Source organism: Salmo salar, chromosome 20 (genome assembly GCF_965601325.2).
Source record: "Salmo salar chromosome 20, fSalSal1, whole genome shotgun sequence".
Taxonomy (NCBI): domain Eukaryota; kingdom Metazoa; phylum Chordata; class Actinopteri; order Salmoniformes; family Salmonidae; genus Salmo; species Salmo salar.
Window position 1 is genome coordinate 75503619 of NC_138310.1, and position 27453 is coordinate 75531071.

At 42.4% G+C, this 27453-nt stretch overlaps 1 protein-coding gene across 1 annotated transcript; it reads left to right on the top strand.

The window, feature by feature from the left end:
• The first annotated feature begins 110 nt into the window (after positions 1-110).
• LOC106581350 (EF-hand domain-containing protein D2) lies at positions 111-27434 on the top strand. The gene is made up of 4 exons (XM_014163351.3): positions 111-683; positions 11263-11410; positions 19660-19794; positions 25025-27434. Exons 1-4 carry the CDS (start codon positions 376-378, stop codon positions 25157-25159), a joined length of 726 nt encoding a protein of 241 aa, XP_014018826.1. The 5' UTR covers positions 111-375; the 3' UTR covers positions 25160-27434.
• Positions 27435-27453: the final 19 nt, after the last annotated feature.

Here is a 27453-nt window from a genome sequence, read left to right on the forward strand (position 1 = left end):
TAGGGTCGACAATAAGGATTACCAAGTAAACATACAAAGAATTTCCCTCAAATACTAGCTAAAATTTGAAACATTCTCAATCAAGCAATTAATTGAACAACAGCTTGTCTGCTCGTGTTGCACCTTTATTTGCCCCGTTTTATGCTCATTGTATGCTCCCATTTGCTTGGGCTCGCCTGTGGTTGGTTTTAGATGTTGTAATATAGCTCAAATGATGTTTTGATGCTGATGCTCCGTTGTGCTCCGCCCCCTCGAAACTGTCCTGGGTGATGAAAGGAACTCTCTGAGCCAAGAGCTGACAGACACAGCTGACTTCCATCCTGAGTACCAGGCACACGCTTCCATTGCATCAAGTCAAAAAGTATCCTACGCACCATGGCATCGGACGAATTGGCGAGGAAACTGCAGCCCAGGCTGGCCGCGGAGCCGGCTCCCCTATTCAACCCGTTTACTCCAGAGGAGACAACGGTGAAAGCGAGCGACCCTGTCCCTGGTCCGCAGAAAAAAGCGGTGGTGGTCATTGTCAATGATGACACATCGGAACTCACCGCGAAACTCACCCGGAGACTGTGCATCAACAATGGGAACGCGGCGTCCAAGCAGGCCAAGGTGTTCAATCCCTACACGGAATTCAAAGAGTTCTCCCGCAAACAGATCAAAGACATGGAGAAAATTTTCAAACGGTAGGCTAAGACTTTATTTTTATTTGAATATCATTCAAATCTGACTAATGTGGCTATGGTTATTTGATGTGACTTGTCTTGATAAAGAGGGAATGTCCCTTAGTTATGTCTGTAGGGGAGACCGGGGAACACCTGGTCAGTTGAAACAGCTTAGTAACTCAAATTAGAAACATGTTATAAAATGTCCTAATACTTGCTTAGTGTCTACATGCCTAATAAGTTTAGGTTAAATCCATCAATTCTTTTTCGTTTTATTGACAAAAATGGGTAAATATACTCTTTTTTTGATAATAGGCTTGTGGAGCCATTCTCCATGTATCTAAACATATACACTTTTTATCAGTAAGATAGGGTATTTTGATTGGTATAGTTAATGACAATAATTGTTGTATTTTGTGGGGGTTTCGTTGTAATGCAGTACCTAAAATGGTATATAATATTTAGACGCATTCACATAATTATATAAAATGTCACTTCTTTACATCAAGTTTAGCAGTACAACTAAGATAATACTTTAGAAGAATTACAAAAAAAGTCAAATTTAGACTTAAATTCTAAAAATATCTTATGTAAAATATATTCATTTTGGCTACTCCGTTTTTGGTCAATATGATATGCCTAAAAGATCAAATGGAAATATTTGGTCTCAATTTATTGTATTTTCATCCAAATATCAGTTTCAAATCATAATCATCATTTTTTAAATTGCCCTTCATTTTTACCATTAATGACAGTGTTATATTTAACTTCTCAGCCTGTTACATTTCATCCCGTCTGCTGAGTCAATTGTAACATTTTACTCCTGCCGCTTTCAGTATATCCTAGAAATGTAGTTACAGTGTGTAAATAATGGTAGTTGATGTATGTTGTTTGTATAAACATATTATTAATATAACTTAGATGGCCTTTTCATAATAAGCAAAAGCCTAAAAGTGTTATTTGGCTCCCTGGACTCCACTATGCATAGTATAGGCTAGTCACAACCAGGTAAGGAATTGAGTGGGTATGAGGAATTGATTCCGGAGACACCTGAAACCCCACCTCTTTAAGGAATACCTAGGATAGGATAAAGTAATAAGGTGAATCCACCAATTTGTAAGTCGCTCTGGATAAGAGCGTCTGCTAAATGACTTAAATGTAAATGTAAAATTCAGAACACTGTGATAAAGAGATGAAGCCTATATATTATGAGGGAGACAACTACCTGACCACACAATTAACAAGGTGAATTGATATTGCTGAGTGACCTCTGTCTACTGCTTTTGGAGTTAAATTGTTGTGGAACATCACAGACTGAATAGTCTTCATCTAGCCTACAACACTATCTGTTTTCTGCCACAATATATATTAATAATACCCTAAATAGCTTACATGACAATAGTATTATTATTATTGTGTAGGGAGAACCCCCCCCTATTTTGTTCTCTACCTCTCAGTTAATCCTCTCATAGACTACGTAGTGTACTAACCTGGGTGTGTGTGTGTGTGTGTGTGTGTGTGTGTGTGTGTGTGTGTGTGTGTGTGTGTGTGTGTGTGTGTGTGTGTGTGTGTGAGGAGGGACCACTGACGAGAGGAGACCCTACTGTATACAGAGACTGGACAGCCTCTGTGTGTGAGACTAGTAGTGTCCATGTATTTGCTCAGAGCTGTAGGGGAGACTACTTGGATTTCTGTTGACAACATGTAATACTGTTGTCCCAGTTCATCTGTTCATCTAAAGCTTTGTAGCTACAGGTGCATGTGAACGCAGCGTAGAGAAGGATATTGATTTGTGGGTAGATGCAGTGACACCGCAGTTTTTCTAGGACTATGTATTTAAACTTGAGTTTTACATTTGAGTTTGGCCTAGTTTCGCTCTCAGCACAGTTGGAAAGGAAGAGCCAGTATGTAGAGGAGCAAATGGGTCACAGAGAGAGGGAGAAAGTAGAGGGGCCTGGTATCACCCTCTTTCCTGAGGATTTACTTGAACACGCCTCTCATTGACAAACTGCACTTAGATGCACTCATGAAGAAAGATTTAGTAAACATGCCTCACTCACTCACTCACTCACTCACTCACTCACTCACTCACTCACTCACTCACTCACTCACTCACTCACTCACTCACTCACTCACTCACTCACTCACTCACTCACTCACTCACTCACTCACACCGCCCCAGATTCTCTATTCTGTTTGGGTGTTGGTTGAATGTGTCCTCTATCTCCATAGTCCCATCTTCTCCCTCTATGACTCTGAAGCTGTTCTGCCCGGGGCAGGTTTTATCCATCTCCCTTATAGCCATCACTGGAGCACTTCCTAGACATACAATGCATTCTGAAAGTATTCAGACCCCTTGACTTTTTCCACATTTTGTTACGTTACAGCCATATTCTAAAATTGATTAAATTGTTTTTTTCCCTCATCAATTTACACACAATACCCCATAATGAGTTTTTCCTAGGGAGTCTTTCCTAGCCACCGTGCTTCTTTCACATGCATTGCTTGCTGTTTGGGGTTTTAGGCTGGGTTTCTGTACAGCACTTTGAGATATCAGCTGATGTACGAAGGGCTATATAAATACATTTGATTTGATTTGATGACAAAGCCAAAACAGGTTTTTAGACATTTTTGCTGATTTGTTTCAAATAAAAAACTAAAATATCACATTTACATGAGTATTCAGACCCTTTCCTCAGCACTTTGTTGAAGCACCTTTGGCAGTGATTACAGCCTCGAGTCTTCTTGGGTATGACGCTACAAGCTTGGCACACCTGTATATGGGGAGTCTCTATCATTCTTCTCTGCAGATCCTCTCAAGCTCTGTCGTGTTGGATGGGGAGTGTTGCTGTACAGCTATTTTCAGGTCTCTCCAGAGATGTTCGATCGGGTTCAAGTCCGCGCTCTGGCTGGGCCAATCAAGAACATTTGGTGGATTGTCCCGAAGCCACTCCTGCGTTGTCTTGGCTGTGTGCTTAGGGTTGTTGTCCTGTTGGAAGGTGAACCTTCGCCCAAGTCTGAGGTCCTGAGCACTCTGGATCAGGTTTTCATCAAGGATCTCTCTGTACTTTGCTCTGTTCTTCTTTGCCTTGATCCTGACTAGTCTCCCAGTCCCTGCCGCTGAAAGACATCCCCACAGCATGATGCTGCCACCACCATGCTTCATCGTAGGGAATGTTGCCAGGTTTTCTCTCGACGTGACGCTTGGCATTCAGGCCAAAGAGTTCAATCTTTGTTTCATCAGACCAGAGAATCTTGTTTCTCATGGTCTGAGAGTCCTTTCTGTGCTTTTTGGCAAACTCCAAGCGGGCTGTCATGTGCCTTTTACTGAGGAGTGGCTTCTGTCTAGCCACTCTACTATAAATGATTGGTGGAGTGCTGTAGAGATGGTTGTCCTTCTGGAATGTTCTCCCATCTACACAGAGGAGCTCTGGAGCTCTGTCAGAGTGACCATCGGGTTCTTGATCACCTCCCCAATTGTTCAGTTTGGCTCGGCGGCCAGCTCTAGGAATAGTCTTGGTGGTTCCAAACTTCTTTCATTTGAGAATGATGGAGGCCACTGTGTTCTTGGGGACCTTCAATTCTGCAGACATTTTTTGGTAACCTTCCCCAGATCTGTGTCTCGACACGATCCTGTGTCTTGGACACGATCCAAATCATGTCCAATCAATTGAATTTACCACAGGTGGAGTCCAATGAAGTTGTAGAAACATCTCAAGGATGATCAATGGAAACAGGATGCACCAGGAAGCTCATAGCAAAGGGTCTGAATACTTATGTAAATTAGGTATTTCTGTTTTTTATTTGTAATATATTTGAAAAAAATTCTAAACCTGTTTTAGCATTGTAATTATGTAGTATTGTGTGTACATTAATAACAAAAAATATTTATTTAATCCATTTGAGAATAAGACTATAACGTAACAAAATGTGGAAAAAGTCAAGGGTCTGAATACTTTTAGAATGCACTGTATGTCCACCCTGTGATAGACACGTGTCACCCGTGATAAAACAAGTGTTGCAGCATTACCCACCCGTGATAAAACACGTGTTGCAGCATTACCCACCCGTGATAAAACACGGGTTGCAGCATTACCCACCCATGATTAGACACGGGTTGCAGCATTACCCACCCATGATAAGACACATGTTGCAGCATTACCCACCCATGATAAAACACGGGTTGCAGCATTACCCACCCATGATAAGACACGTGTTGCAGCATTACCCACCCATGATAAGACACGTGTTGCAGCATTACCCACCCATGATAAGACACGTGTTGCAGCATTACCCACCCATGATAAGACACGTGTTGCAGCATTACCCACCCGTGTCGTAAGTGTCATGAGTATAGACAGTCAAGGCTTTAGAGTTTGGTTTCAGTGCAAAGTTCACACCTTGATGATTAATTAGATCACAGTGAGTGAAGTGCTGTAAAACCTCCATGTCCTTAGTTTATCCTATCATCTCTCTGTAGGCTTTTCATTGGCTGAAGCGGAGAGGTCAGGTGTGCTGTCTTTGCCTTAATCAATATTTTCTGAGTTGAGACTCCTTTATCTACCCAACCCGTCTTTCATCTCCCCTGCTCTCCTTAGTTTTGCATGCAGGGTACTTGACCTCTGACCTAGCCACTGGCAGGTAACCTAGTTGTGGGTGAAGCACATGCTCAGCGGGGCACACTGATTAGACAGTGGCCTGTCTGTCTGTGTCCTAAAGTTTGCTTGGATGCGGTCATGGTGACAGAGCCTAGCTTGGGTGAGGGCCAGGGAGGGGGCACTTTGGAATGTTCCAAGTGGGAGTAGACTAGATTGAGGGCAGGGCCGGGCCATTCCATCCTAAATTCTGCCCCTTCTCTCACCCCTTTACACTCTGCCTCATCCCATCATATATTGGTCTACTCCTCCTCACCACCTTAATTCTCACCCCTTCTCACCCTCTTTCTCTTTCCTGATGGTGCACTTGCGCCACTCATTCACCCACTTTCTCTGCATTCCAGAGGCCTTAACCCTTCCCTGCCTTTTAACCCTGCGTAACTCATACTCATCATCAACACCACATTCTTAGAAAAAAAGATGCTATGTACTGTAGAACCTAAAAGGGTTCTTCGACTGTCCCCATAGGAGAATCCTTTGAAGAACCATGTTTGGTTCCAGGTAGAACCCTTTTGAGTTTCATGTTGAACCCTTTACACAGAGGGTTCTACATGGAACCCAAAATAGTTCTACTTGAAACCAAAAACAGTTATCCTATGGGGACAACAGAATAACCCTTTTGGAACCATTTTTTCTAAGTGTAGTCACAATTCTGACTTTTGATTGAGTCAATGCTCTAAAATCAGCCTATGGTGGTAATGTGTTAGTCACTGTGATTTCTGAGGGATGGCTTTTCCACAAATATCTCTGTTTTCTCCCCACAAATATTCCTGTCTCCGGGGTGAAAATGCACAGACACGTGCCTAGCCTGGCGCTAGTCTAAAACAGGCTGCATTAGAGATGAGGATGAGGCCCTATCAGTCGGCACTTACCTGCTCCATCTTCACTCTGACCTATACGCCTTATAGCAGCAAAAGTGATCTGAATACACTCCTGCTGAGAGAGAAAGAGAGGGGATAGAGAGCGGGAGGGTAGAGAGAGAGAGAAAGGGGTGAGGGGGTGAGAGAGAGGGGGGAGAGGAAAGGAGGGCGAGAGGCAGGGAGAGAGAAAGGGGTGATGGATAGAAAGGGAGAGAGAGAGGGGTAGGGAAGGAAGGGAGGGAGAGAGAGAGAGAGATGAGGGGAAAAGGGGGAGAGACGGAGGGAGAGAGCGAGAAGGGGAGGGAAGAGAAGGATATATAGAGGGAAAGAGAGAGAGATACAGAGGAAGGAGAGGGAAAGAGAGAGAAGGGGAGAGACAGAGGGAGAGAGAGGGAATGAGAGAGAGAGGGGGAGAGAGAAAGAGAGAGGGGAGAGGAAAAGATAGAGAGGGAGGGAGAGGGAGTAAGGGAGTGAGAGGGAAATGGAGAGAGAAAGAGATCCCAAAAATACAGTGTCCATGCCAAAAGCCTTGGTATCTATAATTACCATACTGCAGGAAGTTAGCTGTGGGACAGTAAGGCCTGACCATGGACAGTAGCTGTGGCTGTGGCTGTGTCACTACTTACAATGGAAGACATTCCACAACAATGTTTTCTTGCAACGTTTCACTTTTGAGTTTTTGTTAGCCAAACAGCCTTTCTTATTTTTCTTACGTCAAAGCTTTCGGCAGACTTTCAGTCTGTAGATTGTGGTAGAAAGCTGGGGCTGTAATAGTAGCCTAGAGTAGTATTTTAATGATCATAGTGATCAAGTGCTTCTGACTAGACAGTTTTTCTGTTCTTTCAGCATAACATGTTGTTATTGTGAGATACTGACTGACCCAGCTGAGGATCTGGACTGGGACCTGTCACTAAGCTGTGGAGTGAGTCCTGTATGTACAGGTGACAGTTGCTAAGCTGCTCTGGGGTCATCCATTGCTGTGAACAGTTGTCATGCTGGTCAGCTGTGGAGGGCCAAAATGAACCAGCTGTTTTAGAACACAGATGGCAGGAAATGTGTTGTGTGAGGGGAATGAGTAGTGTTACAGTATTGGGTGGGTTACAGTATTGGGTGAGTTACAGTATTGGGTGGGTTACAGTATTGGGTGAGTTACAGTATTGGGTGAGTTACAGTATTGGGTGGGTTACAGTATTGGGTGAGTTACAGTATTGGGTGGGTTACAGTATTGGGTGGGTTACAGTATTGGGTGGGTTACAGTATTGGGTGAGTTACAGTATTGGGTGAGTTAGAGTATTGGGTGGGTTACAGTATTGGGTGGGTTACAGTATTGGGTGGGTTACAGTATTGGGTAAGATAGAGTATTGGGTGGGTTACAGTATTGGGTGGGTTACAGTATTGGGTTGGTTACAGTATTGGGTGGGTTACAGTATTGGGTAAGTTACAGTATTGGGTGGGTTACAGTATTGGGTGAGTTACAGTAGTGGGTAAGTTACAGTATTGGGTGGGTTACAGTATTGGGTGGATGTATTAGTAACAATGATTTATTTTGGGATGGGTGTTTAGCATTAGTAAAGCAAGGTTTGCCTTTAAAGTGATGGGGTGGGGTTCAAATCAATGGTCCTTTGTGCTACTGAGATGATATCTTTAGGCTGATTGTTAGGAAGTTAATAGTCCTAAATCAGGTTGTTTTGAAGGGAGGGGGTTTAGTTCCTATGGCCTTTGAAGAGTTGGACTGAAACAACTCTTTGGTTTCTGGTCTGACCAGATTACACTCCTACCATTCAGGCATCGGCAAGATAGGAGCACACGTGTGTGTTTCTTTGTGTGTGTGAGAGAGAGTGTGTGTGTTTCCTCACTCACACCCAGATCCAGTGCCTCTCAAACAGCTGTGTGAACGGATCTGTAAACACTTGTTGTGTCAGATAGAGAGGGGGCCCTTGCAGGCCCCCTCTCAAACACACACACACACACACACACACATGCATTTCACACACACGCATTTCACACACACACACACACACACACACACACACACACACACACACACACACACACACACACACACACACACACACACACACACACACACACACACACACACACACACACTCTCTGTGTGTGTGTGTGTGTGTGTGTGTGTGTGTGTGTGTGTGTGTGTGTGTGTGTGTGTGTGTGTGTGTGTGTGTGTGTGTGTGTGTGTGTGTGTGTGTGTGTGTGTGTGTGTGTGTGTGTGTGTGTTTAATGTAATTGGTAGGCTTTGGGCCTGTATCTGTATGTCTAGATGTGGCCGTCTGTTCAGACTCAGGGTATAGATGCCTTTCACCACATTGTGCCTGTCAGCCAGTCAAGGCTGAACTTGGCACATATCTTACTAGAGCCATGAGGTTTTGCTGAGCATTTGAGCTGACCATGAGAAACACCTCTGGGCTGTAGTTGTTGACTATATAACTATCTATGACCCATAGTTTCTGTCCTTTATGACAAACAGACATTACATGTTTTCTCTCCTGGTAATTTAATGTGAGGTAGTGTAATGTCTGTGTACCTTCCTCTCTCCCTGGCTGTATGTAGATACACCTGTACACTACATGACCAAGTATGTGGACACCTGCTCATCGAACATTTCATACCAGAATCATGAGCACTCTTCTGGGAAGGCTTTCCAGTAGATGTTGGAACATTGCTGCGGGGACTTGCTTCCATTCAGCCACAAGAGCAATAGTGAGATCGGGCACTGATGTTGGGCGATTAGGCCTGGTTCGTAGTCTGTGTTCCAATTCATCCAAAGGTATTCAATGGGGTTGAGGTCAGGGCACTGTGCATGCCAGACAAGTTCTTCCACACCAATCTTGACAAACCATTTCTGTATGGACCTCGCTTTGTACACGGGGCCTTGTCATGCTGAAACAGGAAAGGGCCTTCCCCAAACTGTTGCCACAAAGTTGGAAGCACAGAATCGTCTAAATCAAATCAAATCAAATTGTATTGGTCACATACACGTGTCTAGCAGATGTTATTGCAGGTGTAGCGAAATGCTTGTGTCTAGAATGTCAATAAATGCTTTAGCGATAAGATTTCCCTACACTGGAACTAAGGGGCCTAACCCGAACCATAAAAAAACAGCCCCAGACCATAATTCCTCCTCCACCAAACTTTACAGTTGGCACTATGCATTTGGGCAGGTAGCGTTCTCCTGGCATCCGCCAAACCCAGATTTGTCCGTCGGACTGCCAGATGGTGAAGCTGATTCATCAGCTTCTACTGCCAATGTTTGTCTATGGAGATTGCATGGCTGTGTGCTCTATTTTATACACCTGTCAGCAACGGGTGTGGCTTAAATAGCTGAATGCATTAATTTGAAGGGGTATCCACATAATTGTGTATATACAGTGAGGGAAAAAGGTATTTGATCCCCTGCTGATTTTGTACATTTGCCCACTGACAAAGAAATGATCAGTCTATAATTTTAATGGTAGGTTTATTTGAACAGTGAGAGACAGAATAACAACAAAAAAATCCTGAAAAACGCATGTCAAAAATGTTATAACTTGATTTGCATTTTAATGAGGGAAATAAGTATTTGACCCCTCTACAAACATGACTTAGTACTTGGTGGCAAAACCCTTGTTGGCAATCACAGAGGTCAGACGTTTCTTGTAGTTGGCCACCAGGTTTGCACACATCTCAGGAGGGATTTTGTCCCACTCCTCTTTGCAGATCTTCTCCAAGTCATTAAGGTTTCGAGGCTGACGTTTGGCAACTCGAACCTTCAGCTCCCTCCACAGATTTTCTATGGGATTAAGATCTGGAGACTGACTAGGCCACTCCAGGACCTTAATGTGCTTCTTCTTGAGCCACTCTTTGTTGCCTTGGCCGTGTGTTTTGGGTCATTGTCATGCTGGAATACCCATCCACGACCCATTGTCAATGCCCTGGCTGAGGGAAGGAGGTTCTCACCCAAGATTTGACGGCACATGGCCCCGTCCATCGCCCCTTTGATGCGGTGAAGTTGTCCTGTCCCCTTAGCAGAAAAACACCCCCAAAGCATAATGTTTCCACCTCCATGTTTGACGGTGGGGATGGTGTTCTTGGGGTCATAGACAGCATTCCTCCTCCTTCAAACACGGCGAGTTGAGTTGATGCCAAAGAGCTCCATTTTGGTCTCATCTGGCCTCAACACTTTCACCCAGTTGTCCTCTGAATCATTCAGATGTTCATTGGCAAACTTCAGACAGGCATGTATATGTGCTTTCTTGAGCAGGGGGACCCTGCGGGGGCTGCAGGATTTCAGTCCTTCACGGCGTAGTGTGTTACCAATTGTTTTCCTGGTGACTATGGTCCCAGCTGCCTTGAGATCATTGACAAGATCTTCCCGTGTAGTTCTGGGCTGATTCCTCACCGTTCTCATGATCATTGCAACTCCACGAGGTGAGATCTTGCATGGAGCCCCAGGCCGAGGGAGATTGATAGTTCTTTTGTGTTTCTTCCATTTGCGAATAATCGCACCAACTGTTGTCACCTTCTCACCAAGCTGCTTGGCGATGGTCTTGTAGCCCATTCCAGCCGTGTGTAGGTCTACAATCTTGTCCCTGACATCCTTGGAGAGCTCTTTGGTCTTGGCCATGGTGGAGAGTTTGGAATCTGATTGATTGATTGCTTCTGTGGACAGGTGTCTTTTATACAGGTAACAAACTGAGATTAGGAGCACTCCCTTTAAGAGTGTGCTCCTAATCTCAGCTCGTCACCTGTATAAAAGACACCTGGGAGCCAGAAATCTTTCTGATTGAGAGGGGGTCAAATACTTATTTCCCTCATTAAAATGCAAATCAATATATAACATTTCTGAAATGCGTTTTTCTGGATTTTTTTGTTATTATTCTGCCTCTCACTGTTCAAATAAACCTACCATTAAAATTATAGACTGATCATTTCTTTATCAGTGGGCAAACGTACAAAATCAGCAGGGGATCAAATACTTTTTTCCCTCACTGTATAGTGTATGTAGGTTTGACAGTGGTAAGGAGGGCTTCATAGAGTTGTGCTGTTATAATGTAAGTTCATGGATCAACCCTCTTCTCTCTGGAGGTTTGACAGTGGTAAGGACGGCTTCATAGACCTGATGGAGCTGAAGCTGATGATGGAGAAGCTGGGAGCTCCTCAGACCCACCTGGGCCTCAAGAACATGATCAAGGAGGTGGATGAGGACTTCGACGGCAAGCTGAGCTACAGAGAGGTATGTGTACTGTATTGTCTAGTTCCATGTCAATTTCCCTGTGTGTGTGTGTGTGTGTGTGTGTGTGTGTGTGTGTGTGTGTGTGTGTGTGTGTGTGTGTGTGTGTGTGTGTGTGTGTGTGTGTGTGTGTGTATGCATGCATCATAGAGGCCTGTTAATTACAGTGTGTATTTTTAACTGCAGTAAAACATACAGTGCCTTCAGAAAGTATTCACACTTGACTTTTTCCACATTTTGCTGTGTTACAACCGGAATCTAAAATGGATTCAATTGATATTTATGTTGTCATTGGCCTACACACAATACCCCATAATGTCAAAGTGGAATTATGTTGTTTTATTTTTACTAATTAATTAAAAAGGAAAAGCTGAAATGTCTTGAGTCAATAAGTATTCAACCCCTTTGTTATGGCTAGCCTAAATAAGTTCAGGACTAAAACTGTGCTTAACAAGTCACATAATAAGTTGGATGGACTCACTCTGTGTGCAATACTAATGATAAACATTATTTTTTTAATGTCTACCACATCTCTGTACCCCAAACATTATCTGTAAGGTCCCTCAGTCGAACAGTGAATTTCAAACTCAGATTCAAACACTTAAGACCAAGGAGGTTTTCTAATGCCTCGCGAAGAAGTGCCCGTATTGGTAGATGAGTAAAAATAAAAAAACAGACATTGAATATCCCTTTGAACATGGTGACATTTTTTATTACAGTTTGGATGGTGTATCAATACACCCAGTCACTACAAAAATACAGGTGTCCTTCCAAACTCAGAAGCCGGAAAGGAAGGAAACCTCTCAGAGGTTTCACCATGAGGCCAATGGGGACTTTAAAACAGTTACAGAGTTAATAGGAGAAAGGAGACAACTGAGGATGGATCAACAACATTGTAGTTACTCCACAATACTAACCTAATTGACAGAATGAAAAGAAGGAAGCCTGTACAGAATACAAATATTCCAATACATGCATCCTCTTTGAAACAAGGTACTAAAGTAATACTGCAAAACATGTGGCAAAGCAATTCACATTTTGTCCTGAATAGGAAGTGTTATGTTTATGGCAAATCCAATACAACACATTACTGAGTACCACTCTCCATATTTACAAGCATAGTGGTGGCTGGGTCATGTTATGGGTGTGCTTGTAATCTTTAAGGACTGGGGAGTTTTTCAGGATAAAACATTTACGGAATGGAGCTAAGCACAGGCAAAATCCTAGAGGAAACCTGGTTGAGTCTGTTTTCCACCAGACACTGGGAGAGGAATTCACATTTCAGCAGGACAATAACCTAAAACAAATCTACACTGGAGTTGCTTACGAAGAAGACCATGAATGTTCCTGAGTGGCCAAGTTACAGTTTTTACTTAAATCTATTGGGAATTCTATGGCAAGACAGTGGTGTGAATACTTATGTAAATGAGATATTTCAGAATTTCATTTTTAATAAATGTGCAAACATAAAAAAACTAAAAAATTAACTTTGTCATTATGGGGTATTGTGTGTAGATGAGTGACATATATATATTTTTTTTATAAATTTGTAATTCAGGCTGTAACAACAAAATGTGTAATAAGTCAAGAGGTATGAATACTTTCTGAAGGCACTGCACTCCTCTCAGGACAGTCTGTAAAAGTCTGTGTCTCAATATCACTCTGTGAGTGTATGGGGGGGGGGGTCTCTTAATAGCAAGGATGTGCTCACTGAGTGTGTACATAGTCAAAACCTTCCTTAATTGTGGGTTTGAGTTTTGAGTATATTTTATTTTTACGGGGACAGTGCACATGACAGTGGGGACAGTGCACAGCCGGCTAATTTTCAACCGCAGTCCCTGGGCAGGTTATTAAAAACAATTACAATACAGACAATCAATGAGCAGTGAGCACACGCAGAGCAACATAGGACAAGCAAGACATAGCATACAGACAGAGCAACATAGGACAAGCAAGATATAGCATACAGACAGAGAAACATAGAACAAAAAGCAACAAGACAAAATCCATAAAAACAACAAAGTGTTTCCACACCTCACAAGCTACAGACAACAGACAACATGGAAAGCGGCAATACACAGCTAGGGATTATGTTCACAAATCTGATTGACCTTTAGCCATGTCTTCATGCATTTTGTGAAAGTGGGATATGTGGTGCAGTTATGTGTGTCTGATGGCAGTGTATTCCAGACATGGGAAGGTCTCACAGAGAAAGCGGATTTACTAAAGGTGCTTTTCCTTAATTAAGGGAACTATACAGTCACCTCTCATGGCAGACCTTGTGGATCTGCTGCCATATGTTTGAATTACCTTTCTCACCTGCTTTTTAAAAGAGAGGTTGGAATCAAGTATGATGCCAAGGTACTTAAAATCAGATACCACCTGGAGCTTCTCCCCTGACACATAGACATCTGGCTCAGTAGCGTCTGTTGCCCTCTTTGTGAAGAACATGCAAACTGTCACGCCCTGACCTGAGAGAGACGTTTTGTTTCTCTATTTTGGTTAGGTCAGGGTGTGATTTGGGTGGGCATTCGAGATTTGTGGTTCTTTGTTGTATTCTATGTTTTCTATTTCTATGTTGTTAGGTTCTAGTTTTGTATTTCTATGTTGGGGTTTGTTTGGGATGATCTCCAATTAGAGGCAGCTGGTCCTCGTTGTCTCTAATTGGAGATCATACTTAAGTAGGGTTTTTTTCACCTGGGTTGGTGGGAGATTGTCTTTGAGTCAGTGTATGTTTCACCTCTGCGTCATGGTTTGTTGTTTTTTTGTTATTCAAGTTTATTTATATGTATTGCATAGTTTTACAGTGTAAATAAAATGTGGAACGGCACACACGCTGCACTTTGGTCCGCTCCTCCTTACGACAGCCGTGACAGAATCTCCTACCACCAAAGGACCAAGCAGCGTGGTATGGACCAGTGGACTATTGAGGAGATAAGGAGGAGTATATCCAGGGCTTTGGAGGATTTAGGGGCAGGAGAAAAGCGCCTCCCATGGGAACAGGTGGACGCAGCGAGCGCACGGCAACAAGGGAAGCACGAGAGGCAGCCCCCAAATTTTCTTGGGGGGGGGGGGCACACGGGGAGATTGGCAGAGTCAGGTTGGAGACCTGAGCCAACTCCTCGTGCTTACCGTGAGGTGCGTGTCTCCAGTCTGGCGCCACCTGTGCCAGCCCCACGCATCAGGTCTCTAGTGCACCTGCCCAGTCCGGTGTGTCCTGTTCCTGCTCCTCGCACTCGCCCTGAGGTGCGTGTTACCAGTCTGGCGCCACCTGTGCCAGCCCCACGCATCAGGTCTCTAGTGTGCCTGCCCAGTCCGGTGTGTCCTGTTCCTGCTCCTCGCACTCGCCCTGAGGTGCGTGTTACCAGTCTGGCGCCACCTGTGCCAGCCCCACGCATTAGGCCTCCAGTGTGTCTTCCCAGTCCAGAGCTTCCGGCGACGTCCCCCAGTCCGGAGCCTCCAGCGACGTTCCCCAGTCCGGTGAGACCTGTTCCAGCTTCACGTAAGAAGCCTCCAGTGATGATCCATGGTCCGAAGCCTCCAGTGATGATCCATGGCAAGAAGCCTGTAGGGATGATCCATTGCCCGGAGCCTGTAGGGATGATCCATGACACAAAACCTCAGGTGCTAGTTAGGTGCTAGTTTTGTATTTCTATGTTGGGGTTTGTTTGGGATGATCTCCAATTAGAGGCAGCTGGTCCTCGTTGTCTCTAATTGGAGATCATACTTAAGTAGGGTTTTTTCCACCTGGGTTAGTGGGAGATTATCTTTGAGTCAGTGTATGTTTCACCTCTGCGTCATGGTTTGTTGTTTTTTTGTTATTCAAGTTTATTTATATGTATTCCATAGTTTCATAGTGTAAATAAAATGTGGAACGACACACACGCTGCACTTTGGTCTGCTCCTCCTTACGACAGCCGTGACACAAACAGTTTTTTTCACATTGAGATGCAATGTCATTAAGGCACTTTGTAACCTGGACCATTACAGTAGTGAGTTCTTGTGCAGCTTGTTGCTTGCTCTTTGCATGCACATATATCACTGTATCATCTGCATACATTTGAACTCCAGACCCAGTACAGACAGAGGGCAGATCATTAATGTACAGGGTGAACAGGAGGGGCCCCAGTATTGACCCTTGGGGCACGCCCACATCATAGCTAAGAGTGGGCGACAGCTCATTGCTCACTCTGACACACTGAGTTCTGCCTACAAGGTATGATTTCATCCATCTCAAGGCATCGGGGGAAAAGTTGAGCTTGGACAATTTTGTGATGAGAATCTCATGGTTAACAGTATCAAAAGCCTTCCTTAGGTCCAGAAACACAGCCCCAACAACGCCCCCTTTGTCCATCTTGGACTTCACATTTTCCAGAAGAAAGCAGTTGGCCGTTTCTGTGGAGTGTTTCGCTCTGAAGCCAAACTGCATGGAGTGTAATGTGAAGGGGCTGTTGTTGAGGTGGGCAATCAGTTGTTCTGCTACACACTTTTCAACAACCGTCGACACCACAGGGCCTGTGGGCCTGTAATGGGCCTGTAGTTACTCACGTCAGCAGGGTCGCCCGATTTAAAGATGTCCGTTATTATGGCCGACTTCCATACCCTTGGAAACACCCCAAGACCAATAGATGTGTTGGTGACCTTAGTAATGGGGCCAATGAGTGACTCTTTGTAGTTTTTAAGAAAGGTAGAGTCCAGCCCAAACACATTTTTGGATTTAGAGTTCTTTAGTGAGCTAATCACCTTGTTCACCTTTGACTCAGAAATCTCCCTTATGATGAAGACAGGTTGAGCGTCATTCACTAGCACTGAGCCCAAGAAACCAGTTCTGTGTCAGTACCCCGACAGAGTCAATAAAGTAGGAATTGAAGGCTATTGCTATTTCGACTGTATCCTGTGTTAGATTGTTATTCTCCGTGATTTCTAGTCTTTTTGCAGTGTTACTATGGTCTTTCCCTGTTTTTTAGATTCTCCCAGATCAATTTAGAATTTCCCTTTGCCTCACCAATTACGTTAATAAAAAAGTTTGCCTTGGCCTGTCAGATTTTTTTCATCACCTTATTTCTCAACATGGTAAACCTACGTCTGTCATGCTCTAATTTGGATTTTAGGGCTGTTTTTAGAGCATAATCTCGTTCTTTCATCAATTCCAGATTTCTCTATTTAGCCAAGGAAGAGTGCTCTTTTGGCCAGGTTTGGATTTGATTTTCTTTAGGAAGCCATTTATTGTAGTCTGGATTGTGGATAGAAAAACCTCACTATCAGCTTCCACGTCTGTATAGGACAAGAGATCATTCCAGTTAATTCCATTAATTGGGTTTTCAAAATAGTTTAATTCACTCTTAGGTATTCTTAGTTGATCCGGCTTTCTAACAGTAGAGAGGTTAAACCTGCTCTTAGACAGCTTTCTGGCTATTAGTGTCAGATTATGATCAGATAGCCCAGTAACCATATTGAATGATTTAGTCACTCTCTCTGGTTTATTACTGAACACCAAATCAATCTGTCTATTTGAGCAACAAGTTACCCTGGTTGGCCCTTTAACTAGCTGTGTAAGGTCAAAGGTATTAGTGATCTGTTTGAGGGTTTTCCTACAAGACTAGTCCTCATAATTAATATTAAAATCTCCCATTAAGATGACCTCTTTCCCAAAATCACATTCCCTAAGCATGTTACTAAACTGGTCAAAAAACACACTTTTGGTGGAAGGTGGTCTATACATTCCAATAAGGGTAAAAGACATTTGGGGAGACAGTGTAACGTTCAGGCCAATACATTCTAGTTCATTATCACATGACCACTCCATTTGTTTACATCGGAATACCTGACCAGTCACAGTGGTCAGGTATTCTGCCACTGTGTACCCTCTGTTTAGGGCCTATAGCATTCCAGTTTGCTCTGTTGTTTGGTAAATTCTTTCCAATGTTTCAAGTAATTATCTTTCTGTTTTCTCATGATTTTGTTGGATCTAATTGTGTTGCTTTTGCTATCCTTGGGCTCTCTTTCTCTTTTCTACCCCATCCCTCTCCCTTCTTCCTCCCACTCTCCCTGTCTCCCTCCTTCTCTTTCCTACCCCCTCCCTCTCCCTTCTCCCACCCACTCCCCCCTCCTTCTCTTTCATACCTCACTTCTCCCTCCCTCTCTCCTTATCTTTCCTACCCCCTCTATCTCCCCTTCTCCCCCCCTCTCTCTCCCTCTCTCTCACACACTCATTTACATTTGACATTTTAGTCATTTAGCAGACACTATTATCCAGAGCAACTTACAGTTAGTATGTTCACTCACAGGGTTAAACAGGTGATAGGGGCAGCTGAACAGAGATATACAAAGACTCTGTTGTGTTTCAGCTCTGGGGCGTTGACTCTCTCTGCCTCTCATTCTCCTGATTGGAGTAGCAGAGTTCCACACAGACATATCCCATTACACAGCACAGTTCCCCTAGGACCACTGGTGGTCAGGCTAGATGGGGAATTCTATCACCCCTCAGAGCCTGGTTCATCTCTAGAGTTTTTCCTAGCCACTCTGCTTCTGCACCAGCATTGCTTGCTCTTTGTGGTTTTAGGCTGGGTATCAGTATGGCACTTTGTGACAACTGCTAATGTAAAAACGACTTTAGAAAATACATTTGATTGATTGATTGATTGATTGATTGATTGTTATCAGGTTGCTACACCAAGGTCACACACAGAAAGCACTTTTCATAGGAGGACAGTTCTGACACTAAACCCACAGACATGAACAGTTGTTATAATGTCTATATGATTTTATGACACAGATATTAGAAGGAACAGTTATCACTCCTACATGATGTTATGATATTAGAAGGAACAGTTATCACTTCTAAATTATGTTATGATATTAGAAGGAACAGTTATCACTCCTACATGATGTTATGATATTAGAAGGAACAGTTATCACTTCTATATGATGTTATGATATTAGATATTAGGTACTTATTGATGTTTCATACAACGGTGGGTCTAATCCTGAATGCTGATTGGTTAACCGCATTCCAGCCGGTGTCTATTTAAGCACTTGGATCATCGTGCTCTAGCGACTCCTTGTGGCGAGCCGGACACCTGCAGGCTGACCTCCTCGTCAGTTGAACGTGTTTCCTCTGACACATTGGTGCGGCTGGCTTCCGGATTAAGCGGACGGGTGTTAAGAAGCGCGGTTAGGTGGGTCATGTTTCGGAGGACGCATGACTCGACCTTCGCTTCCCAAGCCCATTGGGGAGTTGCAGAAATGAGACAAGATCGAAATTGGGGAGAAAATAAATAACAATAAAAGGTAAAACGAAACGAAGTGCAGCTAGTTTGCAGTCTTTCCAGCTTCAGTTTGAAGGGATTGTGTTAGCTGTGTTGTTGGCTAGCTCTCGAACAACAGTGTACTGACGAGTGAGCACATTTTCTATACCAGGCGAAATCGGGCCTCATTATCTCATTGTTACGGATGTTTCCAAATAAATGTTTCTAGAAAGTAGCTTAAACAAATGCAAATGCAGCTACTTTGCTGTTATTCTGGCTGCACATTTTGAAGTGACTGTAAGTTAGCTGTAGTTGGCTAGCTAGCAAGTAAGGGATAACAACATTGTCAGACAGTATTGCAATGTTACATTTAGAACAAACGACTGGGTTGCTCGCATCCATGGATACAGAACAAAAAGACTGAACGTCTGGGTCGCGTCTCTAGCAACCGGACCAATAGAACGAACGACCACCCGGCTTGGGTAGCAACCCTAGATTTGTCTCGGGACTATATCTTGTGGAAGGATGAAATAGTATGAATAAATTCATAAAAATAACTTTTTAATGAAAATATGTCAATCATTATTTGAATATGTTGGTTACCCGTTGTACAAAAGTGATAATGCCCTTAATGGCTGGTGTTTGGAGGATATTTTGGCACGGTTTACCGGACGAACACCCGTGCCAATATATCTTCCAAACACGGGCTTCTTGGACATGAGCACTTAAGTGAAGCTTTGTAGGGATGGCAAGTTATGAAACACAATTGTTGTGGCAGTACATTAAATGTAGGACCCTATATTTGACAAAAAGTCATTTCATAGCCATTTTAGAGCCCAAAAAAATCAACTATGACCTACAATAACATATTCTGTTTATTTCACAATGTGCAGTGCACTGTAATAAAACTCTATCTATGTATATATTCTAAAATCTACTGACCTAAAATGTATAGTTCTGTCTGAGCCTCTCTCACCCACCTTGATGTTTTCCTTTCACCTCCAGTTCCTGCTGATCTTCAGGCGAGCAGCTGCAGGCGAGCTGCAGGAGGAGAGTGGTCTGATGGCTCTGGCCAGACTGTCTGAGATAGACGTCTCCACAGAGGGGGTCATGGGGGCACGGGACTATTTTGAGGCTAAGGTAGGAGTAGGATAGAGGAAGAGGAGAGAAAGTGTGTGTGTGTGTGTGTGTGTGTGTGTGTGTGTGTGTGTGTGTGTGTGTGTGTGTGTGTGTGTGTGTGTGTGTGTGTGTGTGTGTGTGTGTGTGTGTGTGTGTGTGTGTGTGGACACCTACTCATTTAAGAGTTTTTCTTTATTTGTACTATTAGTGAAGACTAATAGTGAAGACTTCAAAACTATGAAATAACACATATGGAATAATTTAGTAACCAAAAAAGTCTTAAACAAATAAAAATATTTTTTAGATTTTAGATTCTTCGAAGTAGCCACCCGTTGCCCTGATGACAGTTTTGCACATTCTTGGCATTCTCTCAACCAGCTTCATGAGGAATGCTTTTCCAACACTCTTGAAGGAGTTCCCACATATGCAGAGGATTTGTTGGCTGCTTTTCCTTCATTCTGCGGTCCAACTCATCCCAAACAATCTCAATTGGGTTGAGGTCAGGTGATTGTAGAGGCCAGGTCATCTGATGCAGCAGTCCATCACTCTCCTTCTTGGTCAAATAGCCCTTACACAGCCTGGAGGTGTGTTGGGTCATTGTCTTGTTGAAAAACAAATGATAGCGCAAACCAGATGGGATGGTGTATCGCTGCAGAATGCTGTGGTAGCCATGCTGGTTAAGTGTGCCTTGAATTCTAAATACATCACAGACTGTATCACCCGCAAAGCACCCCCACACCATCACACCTCTTCCATGCTTCATGGTGGGAATCACACATGCAGAGATCATCTGTTCATCTACTCTGCGTCTCACAAAGACAAGGTGGTTGGAACCAGAAATCTCAAATTTGGACTCATCAGGCCAAAGGACAGATTTCCAAGCAAGTCTCTTCTTATTATTTGTGTCCTTTAGTAGTGGCTTCTTTGCAGCAATTTGACCATGAAGGCCTGATTCTCCACTGAACAGTTGATGTTGAGATGTGTCTGTTACTTGAACTCTGTGAAGCATTTATTTGGGCTGCAATTTCTGAGGCTGGTAACTCTAATGAACTTTTCCTCTGCAGCAGAGCTACAGTGGGGGAAAAAAGTATTTGATCCCCTGCTGATTTTGTACGTTTGCCCATTGACAAAGAAAGGATCAGTCTATAATTTTAATGGTAGGTTTATTTGAACAGTGAGAGACCGAATAACAACAAAAATGTCCAGAAAAACACATGTTACAAATGTTATAAATTGATTTGCATTTTAATCAGAAAGATTTCTGGCTCCCAGGTGTCTTTTATACAGGTAACGAGCTGAGATTAGGAGCACACTCTTAAAGGGAGTGCTCCTAACCGCAGCTTGTTACCTGTATAAAAGTCACCTGTCCACAGAAGCAATCAATCAATCAGATTCCAAACTCTCCACCATGGCCAAGACCAAAGAGCTCTCCAAGGATGTCAGGGACAAGATTGTAGACCTACACAAGGCTGGAATGGGCTACAAGACCATCGCCAAGGAGCTTGGTGAGAAGGTGACAACATTTGGTGCGATTATTTGCAAATGGAAGAAACACAAAAGAACTGTCAGTATCCCTCGGCCTGGGGCTCCATGCAAGATCTCACCTTGTGGAGTTGCAATGATCATGAGAACGGTGAGGAATCAGCCCAGAACTACACGGGAGGATCTTGTCAATGATCTCAAGGCAGCTGGGACCATAGTCACCAAGAAAACAATTGGTAACACACTATGCTGTGAAGGACTGAAATCCTGCAGCGCCCGCAAGGTCCCCCTGCTCAAGAATACATATACATGCCCGTCTGAAGTTTGCCAATGAACATCTGAATGACTCAGAGGACAACTGGTGAAAGTGTTGTGGTCAGATGAGACCAAAATGGAGCTCTTTGACATCAACTCAACTCGCCGTCTTTGGAGGAGGAGGAATGCTGCCTATGACCCCAAGAATACCATCTCCACCGCCAAACATGTAGGTGGAAACATTATGCTTTGTGGGTGTTTTTCTGCTAAGGGGACAGGACAACTTCACAGCATCAAAGGGACGATGGACGGGGCCATGTATCGTCAAATCTTGGGTGAGAACCTCCTTCCCTCAGCCAGGGCATTGAAAATGGGTCGTGGATGGGTATTCCTGCATGACAATGACCCAAAACACACGGCCAAGGCAACAAAGGAATGGCTCAAGAAGAAGCACATTAAGGTCCTGGAGTGGCCTAGCCAGTCTCCAGACCTTAATCCCATAGAAAATCTGTGGAGGGAGCTGAAGGTTCGAGTTGCCAAACGTCAGCCTCGAAACCTTAATGACTTGGAGAAGATCTGCAAAGAGGAGTGGGACAAAATCCCTCCTGAGATGTGTGCAAACCTGGTGGCCAACTACAAGAAACGTCTGACCTCTGTGATTGCCAACAAGGGTTTTGCCACCAAGTACTAAGTCATGTTTTGCAGAGGAGTCAAATACTTATTTCCCTCATTAAAATACAAATCATTTTATAACATTTTTGACCTGCGTTTTTCTGGATTTTTTTGTTGTTATTCTGTCTCTCACTGTTCAAATAAACCTACTATTACAATTATAGACTGATCATTTCTTTGTAAGTGTGCAAACGTACAAAATCAGCAGGGGATCAAATACTTTTTCCCCCCACTGTAACTCTTGGTCTTCCTTTCATGTGGCGGTCCTCATGAGAGCCAGTTTCATCATAGCGCTTGATGGTATTTGCAACTGCACTTGAAGAAAGTTTCAAAGTACTTGACATTTTCAGATTTGACCTACCTTCATGTCTTAAAGTAATGATGGACAGTTGTTTCTCTTTGCTTTTTTGAGCTGTTCTTGCCATAATATGGACTTGGTCTTTTACCAAATAGGGTTATCTTCGGTATACTACACATACCTTGTCACAACACACCTGATTGGCTCAAATGCATTAGAAGGAAATATTCCACAAATTAACTTTTAACAAGGCACACCTTTTAATTGAAATGTCTTCCAGGTGACTACCTCATTAATCTGGTTGAGAGAATTCCAAGAGTTTGCAAAGCTGTCATCAAGGCAAAGGGTGGCTACTTTGAAGAATCTCAAATATGAAATATATTTTGTTGAACACTTTTTTGGTTATTACGTGATTCCATATGTGTTATTTCATAGTTTTGATGTATTCACTATTTTTCTACAATGTAGAAAATAGCAAAAATAAAGAAAACCCTTAAATGAGTAGGTGTGTCCAACCTTTTGACTGGTACTGTATGTATATATGTACACTACCGTTCAAAAGTTTGGGGTCACTTAGAAATGTCCTTGTTTTTGAAAGAAAAGCAATTTTTTTGTCCACTAAAATAACATAAAATTGATCAGAAATACAGTGTTAATACATTGTTAATGTTGTACATGACTTTTGTAGCTGGATACGCCTGATTTTTAATGGGATATCTACATAGGCGTACAGAGACCAATTATCAGTAACTACCACTCCTGTGTTCCAATGGCACGTTGTGTTAGCTAATCCAAGTTGATCATTTTAAAAGGATAATTGATCATTAGAAAACCCTTTTGCGATTATGTTAGCACAGCTGAAAACTGTTGTCCTGATTAAAGAAGCAATACAACTGGCCTTCTTTAGACTAGTTGAGTATCTGGAGCATCAGCATTTGTGGGTTTGATTACAGGCTCAAAATGGCCAGAAACTAAGACCTTTCTTCTGAAACTAGTCAGTCTATTCTTGTTCTGAGAATTGAAGGGTATTCAATGCGAGAATTTGCCAAGAAACTGAAGATCTGGTACAACGCTGTGTACTACTCCCTTCACAGAACAGCGCAAACTGGCTCTAGCCAGAATAGAAGAGGAGTGGGAAGCCCCAGTGCACAACTGAGCAAGTACATTAGAGTGTCTAGTTTGAGAAACAGACACATCACAAGTCCTCAACTGGCAGCTTCATTAAATAGTACCCGCAAACACCAGTGAAACACCAGTGAAGAGGAATGCTCCGGAATGCTGGCCTTCTAGGCAGAGTTGCAAAGAGCCATATCTCAGACTGGCCAATAAAAATAAAGATTAAGATTGGCAAAAGAACACAGACACTGGACAGAGGAAGATTGGAAAAAACTGTTATGGACAGACTAATCTAAATTTGAGGTGTTCTGCTCACAAAGAAGAACATTCGTTAGATGCAGAAAAAATGAAAAGATGCTGGAGGAGTGCTTGACGTCATCTGTCAAGCATGGTGGAGGCAATATGATGGTCTGGGGGTGCTTTGGTGGTGATAAATTTGGAGATTTGTACAGGGTAAAAGGGATTTTGAAGAAGGAAGGCTATCACTCCATTTTGCAACGCCATGCCATACCCTGTGGATGGCGCTTAATTGGAGCCAATATCCTCCTACAACAGGACAATGACCCAAAGCACAGCTCCAAACTATGCAAGAACTATTTAGGGAAGAAGCAGTCAGCTGGTATTCTGTCTATAATGGAGTGGCCAGCACAGTCACCAGATCTCAACCCTATTGAGCTGTTGTGGGAGCAGCTTGACCGTATGGTACGTAAGAAGTGCCCATCAAGCCAATCCAACTTGTGGGAGGTGCTTCAGGAAGCATGGGATGAAATCTCTTCAGATTACCTCAACAAATTGACAACTAAAATACCAAAGATCTGCAAAGCTGTAATTGCTGCAAATGGATAATTCTTTGAGGGAAGCAAAGTTTGAAGGACACAATTATTATTTCAATTAAAAATCATAATTTATAACCTTGTCAACGTCTTGACTATTCATTTTGCAACTAATTTCATGTATGTTTTCATGGAAAACAAGGACATTTAAGTATCCCAAACTTTTAAACGATAGTGTATGTATGTGTGAGAAAATGTTGGTTATGTGTCAATGTTATAGAATCAATGCCCATGATGAACCAGGTTGATTGGACAAGGGGAGGTTGTGTGACATGTGTCCCAGATGTATAGTTGTGAAGACTTGAGGAAATGCAGGTCACAGTATACGGGTCACAAGCACTCAGCTATTTTAAGAACTGACGTGCATTAGCTGGCCTGATTTATTCCTCATCTTTCCCATCATAACAGGATTCTACTTCAGCATGTCTTACGCCACATCCAACCTCTAGTGGATAGAAAGAGAAATGCAGTGACAGTGTGTGTGTTCTGTGCTGTTTTTGAGTCTGTTACATCATCCAATGTTTCAGGTACAGATTTAGAGTGGTGTTATATAATCCTTGCTGGATTGTAGATCTAAGTGTGTTGTATGGTGCAGGTGCAGGCTCTGAAGGTGGGCAGTAAGTTTGAGGCTGAGATCCGAGAGGAGCAGGAGGAACGGAAGAGACAGGAGCTAGATAGGAAACAGAGACAGGCTGCTTTCAAAGAGCTGCAGTCTGCCTTCTGCTCTTAACACAGTAGACACACACACACACACACACTAAAACATCCATGATCACACGCAGACTTACATGCACAGAAAGGGAGGTTTTAAAGTAGTTCCACAGCTTCCCTGGATACACTAATAAGAATATTTTATTGAATAATGCAAGAGATTGCTAATACGGTTATTGTTATGATATGGCTATTATGATTAGTTGATATTATTGTTCTAATTAACATGATTATATTAGCTATTATACACAATATTATCACATATTTTAAAACAGTGAGGTCATGCCTATTTTAAGGAAATAGATTTTTCTATTTTCCATCAATAATTTAATTGTTTGATGTACATTACTGAAAAGGTTTTGTGGAGCAATGTATTGACCAATTGATGTGTAGAAGTTAAAGGAATGTTACAATACCTGTGTCAAAAACAATTTCTCGACATTTTGTTCTGTTGAAACATTTTCAAAATCACTCTGTGAATCAACGTTTTTACTTTTGGCAGATTGTACTATTATATTGAATATTGACCTGTAATCCATGTTTGTTTAATTTCTAGAAACATGCCATCATGTAACACTGTAGCAATATGTTGTCTTATGGGTTCTGAAATTAAAAGGAAATGGATGTATTGTATTTTTCCATAAATAAAACAATGGTAATCACATTCTGTGTGCTTTCTCAATAATGTGTGTATTCTAATGATGTCATATAGTTTGCTGGTCTGATAAGTTTCAAACGGCTGTTGCACAGTACCGGTGAGGAAAGACAGGGGGCAGCATGGTAGCTGACTTGATATAGTAACGTACACACCCAGCTGTAATACCCTCATCGCCATACAAGATTACATTTTGTAGCCAATTGTCATCCACATTCAACATGTATAGAATATTATGTTATTTAGTAAAACATTGGGTATTGTGAGAGATTCTGTGAAATGAAGTATAGAGAAAGTATGAACAAGTATTGTTTCTCCATTTGAATTGTTCAGAAAATATTATTTTATTACATGTAATGTACACTGTACAAGCCATTGGAACATGTATTATGATACAATAAGATTTCATCTCTCTTTCTTTCCATAACATTATTTCCATTTACTCTTTAATCTTTGTGTTTTGCTGTTGACTCAAAATGCATACATACATGCATGATGTAATAGTGATTTTTGTCTTTACATAAATTCAAAGGGAAAATATAAAGATGATCTACTTATATCTTTCTCCAAATGTTTAGCCTATCACTAAAGTGCTCAATCTAAAGCCATAGCATTTTACATATTGAACATGTGTAATCAATGTATAACATAGTATTACATTTCATCTTTGGCTAATATTTGGCGTAAATAGACACACACTGATTTCAGTGAAGATTTCTCAAACATTTAAGGCAGTAATGTAATACATTTGCAGTTAAATGAACTGATATCTTCTAACGCATGATACCTCAGCTTAAAATTATTGAAGACATTGAGTTGTCACCTTTCAAAGTGGGATCATCTACATTACAGAGGCTGCGTTTACACAGACAGCCGAATTCTGATAATTATTTTTAAAATATTACCACGAAAATCTCTTTTGCAAATAATTGGACAGAAGATCAGATTTTGGCTGCCTGTGTAAATGCAGCCAGAGTGTATTCCATAGCAGCGTAGTGTTATTGATTGTGGAATATCATCCTTCATGGCAGTGAATGTAACTGTTGGTTCTAGAGTTCTCAGGTAGCTAGAACATGTTCTACAATCTAGTATTCTTTATTCCACTAGACCAGGTATTCCCAAACTGGGGTACGTGCAATGCCGTCGGGGGTACGCCAAATAAAAATGTGATTCCCAGTACATTTATATTTTCCAACGGGGCTATACATTTGGGTGAATTCTTTTTCTCGCCTGAGTAGCCTCGTTTCACTGCCAAAAATCTAATTAAACCATCTAATGTTCAGCGAAATAACAACACAACGTCAAGTACAGGTAGCCTAGTCAAATAATTAACATCCAATCACGTTAACCGTTACTCTCTCGCGAGAAACCTTCACTCTTGCACAGGCATTTAGAAATGGAACATGACCATTTGAAAAATAATCCACGGGAGTTTTTTGAGCGAGAATAAAGACGACTTTCGAGTAGTAAGACGTATAAAAGCAACAGATACCATTAATAAGAAGGGGCTAGAAGCGTCTTATATGGTGAGCTACTGAATGGCTAGGACAGGCAAGCCCCATACTATTGTGGAAGACTTAATTCTTCCTGCTGCCGCGGATATGGCTGGGACAATGCTGGGGAAAAGGCCAACAAAAACTATACAGACAATGCCTTCA